The sequence below is a fragment of the Ovis aries genome, chromosome 2, assembly GCF_016772045.2.
Source record: "Ovis aries strain OAR_USU_Benz2616 breed Rambouillet chromosome 2, ARS-UI_Ramb_v3.0, whole genome shotgun sequence".
In the NCBI taxonomy this organism is placed as follows: domain Eukaryota; kingdom Metazoa; phylum Chordata; class Mammalia; order Artiodactyla; family Bovidae; genus Ovis; species Ovis aries.
Window position 1 is genome coordinate 208,110,335 of NC_056055.1, and position 9,382 is coordinate 208,119,716.

The 9,382-nt window shown below is 43.7% G+C and overlaps 1 protein-coding gene across 1 annotated transcript; it reads left to right on the plus strand.

Annotated features, from left to right (window-relative positions):
- The first annotated feature begins 5,536 nt into the window (after positions 1 to 5,536).
- On the plus strand, positions 5,537 to 6,102 carry LOC101104815 (large ribosomal subunit protein uL22-like). Its single transcript, XM_042244072.2, has one exon. It carries the CDS (start codon positions 5,645 to 5,647, stop codon positions 6,083 to 6,085), a length of 441 nt encoding a protein of 146 aa, XP_042100006.1. The 5' UTR covers positions 5,537 to 5,644; the 3' UTR covers positions 6,086 to 6,102.
- The last annotated feature ends 3,280 nt before the right edge of the window (positions 6,103 to 9,382 follow it).

Sequence of the window (9,382 nt, forward strand, 5' to 3'; positions counted from 1 at the left end):
AAAAACACAAACACGGAAAGGAAGCCAAATGGTAGAGACAAAGGCATGGCCCTGACTCGGAAGGCAGTGATGTCTCTACTTCCCCAGTCTGCACTCTCCCCCTTATCTGCCTTCTGTCTCTCTGCTGCTGCTAAGTCGCTTCAGTCGTGTCCGACTCTATGTGACCCCACAGACGGCAGCCCACCAGGCTCCCCTGTCCCTGGGGTTCTCCAGACAAGAACACAAGAACACTGGAGTGGGTTGCCATTTCCTTCTCCAATGCATGAAAGTGAAAAGTGAAAGGGAAGTCGCTCAGTCGTGTCCAACCGTTAGCATGAACTGCAGCCTACCAGGCTCCTCCGTCCATGGGATTTTCCAGGCAAGAGTACTGGAGTGGGGCGCCATTGCCTCTATCTGCAGACAGACACGAGACTGAATACCGCAAAATAGGCTACTTTTATACTAACAGGAGTTCAATAAAAGTGAAATACGTAAAAGCTGGGGCTTATATATTTTTATTACGATATTTTCAGCCAAGCTTCTAAAAATTCTCTATGTTGGGAGAAGTCTAAGCCTTGTATCTTGCAGGAAGAGACATAAGCAAACAAAGCTGGCGTGTGTGCACAAAGACAACCCCCGCCCGAATAAAAACCCCACCTTTCCTACAAGAACCTAAATTCAGGCTCCACTCTCCTCAGCCCCACGTGATTTGGGGCAGCTGGCTTTTTCATGCTGGTCTTCTTGACGGTTTTAGGTGCCAAGGAGGTGGTCCCCGCAAACTGCATCTTTCTATGAATCTTTCATAAAAGCACTTTTTCCCTCTTAAGCAGTGGTAATCTGATGTTCATGGAGATTGATGAGGAGCCCTGGGTGTCAGCAGAGAATCAGACAGATGGCAATTGTGACAATAAATAATCGTAATGCCTTTCACTCTCTTGACCTCAACAATTCAAGGGTCTCAAAACACAGCAGAAACTTAGAATTATAGGGCAGGAAGAGACCCTGGGAAAGGGCACCTCATTCATCCTTCCAGCTTCTCACCCAGAGCTCAGATTAAAATGAGGCGCTCTCATCGGCACTTGGCCTCTGACTGCAGTGGGGCGGCTGTGTTGCTGGCGAGAACACCGATGTAGCCCATGAGTTATGGGACACGCTTTCTCCCTGCCCCAGGGGAAATCGAAGCTTCCAGACTCAATGGCAGAGAATACAATGAGCTTGAGCTCCAGAGCCCTCCCAGGGAGATGCGGAAGCTGAAGAGAAGTTGGTGCCAAGGACCTGGCCAACAGCACCGTCCTGGCAAGAAACGGCCACTCCGGCCACCAGGAAGGAGAAGACGCTGGGGAGCCTGGCTATGCCACAGACCATGCTGGCCCAGACCCACCACACCATGGATACACACTGTAAATGACACACCTCTTGGAGCCCAGGCCAAGACTTCATATGTGTCAATTCATCTTCATTGGCTGCTGATCAGCTGTTAAGAGGGAACTCTTTTAAAAAAACCTTTTATTGAAATATAGTCGGAGAATTCCATGGACAGAACAACCTGGAGGGCTGCAGTCCATGGGGCCGCAGAGTCAGACACGCCCGAGCAGCTAAGTACATAGTTGGTTTACAATGCTGTGTTAGTTTCTGCTGTACAGCAAAGTGAACCAGTTAAACACATATCCCCTCTTTTTCAGATTCTTTTCCCATGTATGTCATCACAGAGGGTGGAGTAGAGTTCCCTGGGCTCTGAGAAGGAACTTGGCATGAGCTGGTAAACAACCACTCACCTCACCTCTCACTCCCCAGCCTCCATGATAGGGCACCTGGTGAAGGACAGTGTGCAATTATTTCCAGATGGGGTGGGGACAGGCAGAAGAGTGCAGTTCCCAAATCTCGGCTGGGCATAAACAATGGAAGATCAAGTACAGAGAAGAACTGAAGCTTTGCTTTCAGTTACTCTTGTCTTCCCATTTCCCGTCTTCAAGAACCAATTTGAAATGAACATCTGGCAAATTGGCTGTAAATATCCTTATGCTTAATTTTTCTTCATTTCAAGGCCTCTTGAGACATTCTGCCCCCTTCATGGATTCCATAATCATAAATATTCCAGCCAGACCACCCAGAGTTCTCTTGTTTTCTGTCCTGAGATCTCTCCTTTCCCCCTTCCCTCCTGAGTCTGAGCTGTGTTTTAATTCTCATCTCTCTTGAAAAAGATCATCTTTGACTAGAAAGACAGGAACCCCTATACCCATGAAGATCTATAGTAACACCCTTGTTCTTGAGATGCAAATACAAGAAGTAGCAGTGTTTTAAAGCCCTTTGGGTCTTTGCAGTTTCAAAAATTAGCAATCTGAATTGAAGGAGTTTTAAATCTTAACAAACTTCTCAACTTACTTTTTCCAATTAAAAAAAAATATATATGTATATAGTAGTGTTATCAGAAAACTGACCTTTAAGCAACAAATGCCCACAAGTAAATAGTGCAGTTGACAAATCATTAAGAAAAAATGAAATTCTTTTTATGAGTCCTATTTATGGCTCAATTATCCTATCCTAAGTACTGACATAGAAATAAATTAGTGGGTGCGCGTGCGTGCTAAATCACTTCCAGTCATGCCCAACTTTTTGCAACTCTGTAGATTGTAGCTCTCCAAGCTCCTCTGTCTATCCAGGTATCAGTAAAACAAGATAGATTCGAACGTTCGAAGTGTTCTAGAAATAAACTGTTCCTCAAAGGCACACATACAGCTCCTCCTCTGCCAGCCAAAGCACAGACCTTCCAGAGAAAGTCCAAGCATCATAGTACGACAGTGCTCTGCCATCTGGTGGTCAAAAGTGAAATAACAGTCAATCCTAAAGGAAATGGATCCTGAATATTCATTGGAAGGACTGATGCTGAAGCTGAAGCTCCAATACTTTGGCCACTTGATGCAAAGAGGTGACTCTCTGGAAAAGATCCTAATGCTGGGAGAGACTGAGGACAACAGGAGAATGGAGAGACAGGGGATGAGATGGTTGGATGGCATCACCAACTCCAACTCAATGGACATGAGTTTGAACAAACTCAGAGATAGTGAAGGATAGGGAAGCCTGGCGTGCTGCAGTTCGTGAGGTCACAGGGTGTTGGACATGACTTAGCGACTGAACAACAACTCAGCCAAAGTCTGCAGATAGTCATATAACTTCATATAAATCATGAACAGTAAGGTTTTCTCAAGTTCTTTATCAATAGGCAAAGGAAGTTGGGATTCTGAAAAAAACAAACCAGTTGTGGAGAATCTTCTCTAAGGCTTACAGGCTCTTACATTGCTTGGTTGGATGAGCCTGACTGGTAACCAAACAGGTTCAGAAAAACTGCTGTTAAAAATGGAAGTCTGCAAATCCCTTTGGTCAAATGTCTGCAACCGTCCATCGTGTCATGCACATGTCTACTGGTGGTCAAGTGGAGGAAACAAGTAGCTCATTTTGACAACACAGTTGATAATGGATATCAATGGATACTTGATAATACAAGACAGGGACCTGGAACACGCTGAGAACCACTCGTGGGTTTATTTACCCAGCTATGCTCTTCGTGAGCACTTCCCAGGGGGCTGGTCTATGAAAAACCAGTTCCAGAGACAACTTACAAAACTGGTCAGAGATGTTTGGAAAACCACCACCCCTTCTCTAGTCTGCCTTCCATTTATTCTTCCGAGGAGATCCACAGGTTCTTTAGCATATGAAAGCCTCAAAAAATTCTGGCAGTAAAGGTGCTTGGCTTTGCTTAGCTCAGAACATCTGAAGTTTCTTGAACCTCTGAATATATTTTCTGGCTTCCTTATTATACTTTTGTTCTTGGGTACTTTTTTGTAAGCTGTGTGGTTTTATTTTATTTTTTATTTTTTTTGGCCACATCATGCAGCCTGTGGAATCTCAGCTGAATCTCAGTCCGACCAGGGACTGAACCCACATCCTCTGCTTTGGAAGCAAGAAGTCTAAACCACCAAGGAAGTCCTGGGTCTTTTTTTTTTTTAATTGTTATGATTTTTAATATCAAAGAATTTGAGGAATACAAGTCTAAATGCAGTCTAAGCTTTTACACTAGTTGAGCAACATTTTTGAAAGTTCCCTAACCTCTGTGTGCCTTCTTTTTTTCAGATGTAAACCAAGAGAGAAAAAGGAAGACAGAAAAATTATTTTATCTCAGTGGTTCTTAAACTCTGCCCTTGTCTCCCCACACACAACTTTGAACAGTCTCTGTGATGGGTTACCTGAAGCCATTATTCTGTGATAACACTTCATACTAGCCAGCTGAAATGACATACTTGTTCCTTCTCCTCTCCACACTCAACTAGACTGTGAAGGAATAATAAAAGCATATTAACTTATACGGAAAAACTAGAAGGGGAAACAACCAAAACGTGTAATGTCGAAAAATAAGAGATGGATGGGGAAATAGCAACTGGTTTAACAAAATGGAGGAAGTTACAACATGTGGTAGATTGTATTTTCCAAAAATGGCACAACCTTTCCTCCTGTTATATGTATTCTGCAATGTCAGCTTGCCATTCTCCCTTTAAGAAGTGTGGTCTTACTTCCGTCTCCTTGAATCTGGACTGGCCTTAATGACTTTCCTATAACCTACAGAAGACTAGCAGCTCTGCCTGGGTGACTTGGAAAGCTCACTCCAACAACTCCATGCTGTGATGAAGCCCAAGCCACATGAAGTAGTTACCTGTAGGCTCTCTGGTTCACAGGTCCAGCTAAGCCCAGACTTCGAGTCATCCCAATCCAAACGGGAGACAGGCGAACAGAGAACCTTGGATAGAGAAGCAACTTTCCCTGTCTATTCTATCTACAGCAACACCCTCATCCTGCTTCACTTTTATTCATAGCCATGATTTAATTCATTTGTTTATTATTATTCTCCCTTGCTAGGATATAATCTTCCTAAGGTCAGAGGACCTTATCTCATTAACCACTATATTCCCAAGACCCAGAACAACACCTGGCGCATAAAAAATAGTCAATAAATATTTGATGAATAAGTAAATGAATAAATTATTTTAAAAGGAATGGGGATGCAATCAATGTAAGGAACAAAATTAAACTTCAAAGAGGCATTAGTTGATACCCTCAGAGAGGAGTATAGTGTCCAGATAACAAGAATTGGAAGCTAATGGGATGGTGGATTGACAAAAATAAACGGAATGAAAAAGAGCTTTACAAAGTTCTTAAATTCAGTAGAAGGTTTATTAGATTAAGGTGACAAAATCTTCCAGAAAGCTCAAACAAAAGAAATGGAGATGGAAAATTACAGGGAGGTAGGGAACAGAGGAGGCAGGGAGAAACAGGGGATCAACCAAGTCGGCCTCACTTCTAATACAAGTTCTGGAAAATAAGAACAGAGAAAATGGAAGATAGCTGAGCAGTAGAGGGACAGCACCGGAAGGCCTGTGTGCCCCAAGCCCGATGACCACAACCAGTGGAAGCAGACCACAGAGGATGGGGACTCAAGGAAGCACGGGGCTGGAGGCCTGTGCGATTTGTCGAGCCCTTGGAGACACCATTATAAAAAGCATCTTGGCTTTTCCGGTAAGCGGCCTGAGGTGACTCCTAAAAATGGTGCGCTATTCACTTGACCCAGAAAACCCCACAAAATAACACTCGTGAAACCGCCCAGGCCATAAAGGGTATGCATATCCGAAAAGCCACCAAGTATCTGAAGGACGTCACGTTAAAGAAGCAGTGTGTGCCGTTCCGCCGCTACAACGGTGGAGTTGGCAGGTGTGCACAGGCCAAACAGTGGGGCTGGACTCAGGGTCGATGGCCCAAAAAGAGTGCTGAATTTTTACTACACATGCTCAAAAATGCAGAGAGTAATGCTGAACTTAAGGGCTTAGATGTAGATTCTCTGGTCATTGAGCACATCCAAGTGAACAAAGCCCCCAAGATGCGACGCAGGACTTACAGAGCTCACGGTCGGATCAACCCCTACATGAGCTCTCCCTGCCACATTGAGATGATCCTTACTGAAAAAGAACAGATTGTTCCTAAACCAGAAGAGGAGGTTGCACAGAAGAAAAAGATATCCCAGAAGAAACTGAAGAAACAAAAACTTATGGCCCGGGAATAAATGCCGCAAAAAATAAATGCAAATAAAAGTAAAAAAAAAAAAAAAAAAGCATCTTGTTGGAAATTTCTGTTGAAGTGCTTAGGGGGAAAAAATGTTTATATTTTGGTAGATCCACAGAAAATGAAGACAATGATTAAAACCAGGAAAAGCAAAACATGATGTGATGTCAAAGAATTAATTAGTCAATCTAAGAAAGAAAGGGAAAATTGTATTTGAGCCAAACGGAGGATTATAACCCTGGAAGAGCATCTCTGAAAGCGTGGGAATTGTTCCACCCGTTAGAAGTCAAGGCACGGTTATATAAGTTTCTTGAGACAGAGGGTTGTACATCAGATGACGGATTATTGACAGTTTACACAATCCAGATCTCAGCGTCACCATGGCCCCTTGCAAGATCAAGAAGGAATGCTATCTTTTAAGGAGTTGTCCTGTTGATGCTGGAAGAATGTTGCTCTTTATGGCTGAGCAGGTATTTCTGCCCGCGGAGGAGGTTTGGTTGACGCATAGTGCAGTACACAATGCACAGTGTGGGAGAGAGGGGGTTGAAGGGCAGAGAAAAACAACTGTGTTTAAATTTTTCCTCTTTTTGCCATAAAATATGAATTTTACTTCATGAGTGTAATCGAGCAGTAAAGAGATGGGACATTAATTTACCCCTCAACTGTGATTTTGGGAGGATGGGGAACAGAAAAGCAGACAGAAGGGAGGAGCATGTAAGGAGCTAATTCTTCAACTACAGGGAGCCAAGAGATGGTGTCTGAATGGGTAAATACTACACAGTAACATAAGCATGCTATGAATCAGTATGAAGTAAATACAGAAGAAACAACCATTGAGTTCTCAATGCAGGGCTATGGAGAGCAGATACAAACAGAGCAGGAAATGAGTGCTATTCTTTGAAGCCTTTTGATATGCACTGACTTTTCAGCTAAGTGCACACGTGTCTTTGAATAAATACATTCTTGTGTGTGTGCAATTATTTCAGTCATGAATGACTCTGTGACCCTATGGACTGTAGCCTGCCAGGCTCCTCTGTCCACGGGATTCTCCAGGCAAGAATACTGGAGTGGGTTGCCATGCCCTCCTCCAGGGGATCTTTCCAAACCAGGGATCAAACCCATGTTTCCTGCGTCTCCTGAATTGCAGGCAGGTTCTTTATCACTGAGCCATCTAGAAAGCCCTACATATACCACACATACATTTTAAAAGAAAAGGAAATTGAATGAGATACATGGGGAAGTATAGTAGATAGACTGGTTCTAGGCCTGATTTTGCCTTCCTTCTTCTTATTTCACATTTTCCAAATTTTCTGAAAAAAAAAAAAATTTAATGCATTTGTAAAGGAAGTGTTCCAACAAACAATTTTAAGAAACATACTTACAAATATTTATGCCAAAGTCATAGTCCCAAAATGTTGAAATGCATAGACATTACCTGGAGAGTTACTTAAACGCAAGAGCCCAGGCCTCACCCTCTGAGATCTTGGACCATAAGAGATGCTCCAAATAGACCAAAGGGCTTCCCTTGTGGCTCAGCTGGTAAAGAATCTGTCTGCAATGTGGGAGACCTGGGTTCAATCCCTAGGTTAGGAATATCCCCTGGAGAAGGGAAAGGCTAACCACTCCCGTATCCTGGCCTAGAGAATTTCATGGACCACAGTCCATGGGGTTGCCAAGAGCTGGACACGACTAAGCGACTTCCACTAAATAGACCAGAAGTATCACAAATGGTTCAAAATTATAAAGCAATACCCAGCCAAGAAATTTTTTTTAATTTTCTAAGTTACCCAATCCATATTATATATTCAACAGATATGAAGTTTACATAGTGCCTTTCTAGCCTGGGCAGTTTTCTAATCGTGAGTGTGTGTCCCTGCAAATGCCTCTGCTTTGCACATGCTCTCAGCAGGTGCCAGCTGGGGTACAGAAATTTGCATTTGCAACATTTGGGGAAAAAGCTATGACAAACCTAGATAGCATATTAAAAAGCAGAGACATCACTTTGCTGACAAAGGCCCACATAGTCAAAGCTATGGTCATATACAAATGTGAGAATTGGACCATAAAGAAGGCTGAGCACTGAAAAATTTATGCTTTCAAACTGTGGTGCTGGAGAAGACTTTTGAGAGTCCCTAGGACAGCAAGGAGATCAAACCAGTCCATCCTAAAGAAAATCAACCCTGAATATTCACTGGAAGGACTGATGCTGAAGCTGAAGCTCCAATACTTTAACCACCTGATGCAAAGAGCTGACTCATTGAAAAAGACCTTGATGTTAGGAAAGATTGAGGCAGGAGGAAAAGCGGGTGAAAGAGGATGAGATGGTTGGATAGCATCATCAACTCAGTGGACATGAGATTGAGCAAACTCTGGGAGACAGTGAAGGACAGGGAAGCCTGGCTTTCTGCGGTCCATGGGGTAGCAAACAGTCGGACACGACTGAGCAACTGAACAGCAACCCCAGGTGATGTCAGAAACGTAACTCTAGGGCTTTATTCCACATGGTGGTGCTCTCCCAGTTTGGTCCCTGTACCTCACTGTCCACGTAAGACCCAGTTCTTCATTCAGCTCACAACATCTGGGACCACTCTGTAACTACAGGGGCAAGACAGACACTGAACTTTCCTGGAAAGTACAATTTGGTGGAGAGCAGCAGTAGCAGCTTGTAAATTCAACTGGAAAAAAAAAAAAATAACATAGTGAAGCAAATTCCCTCAGGAAGTAAAAGTGTTCAAGCATCACTCACTCAGCTAACCGCTCAACCCTCCATCAGGGGATGGCATAGAGAGCTTCCCACAGCCAGGAGGTGGCTCGATTTCAAGGTCTCTCATAACCTGAGAGTGATGGTTACCTACAGCAACTTTTCCTTCCCCCCATACCACCCCTAGGTGGTTCAGGGGTAAAGAATTTGCCTGCCAGTGCCGGAGATCCAGGAGACATGGGAAAAATCCCTGGAGAAGAGAATGGCTACCCGCTTCAGTATTCTTGCCTGGACAGAGGCGCCTGATGGGCTAACACTTTAACATGCCACCCCCTAGCCCCCTACACTCACCCAACCCTGAGGACATTTAACAGTGTTTAGAGACGTTTTTGTTTTTTAGAACTGGGGCATAGAGGGTGGGGTGCCACTGGCACCTACTGAGTTGAATCCAGGACCGCTGCTAAAAATCCTGCAACGCACAGCACAGCTCCCCCCACCTACTCCAACAAAGTATGCTCTGACCCAAAATGTAAATAGAATCTAGATTGACAAGCTGTGTGCTAGAAATTGTGATACAATTATTCAAGTAAGATAAAA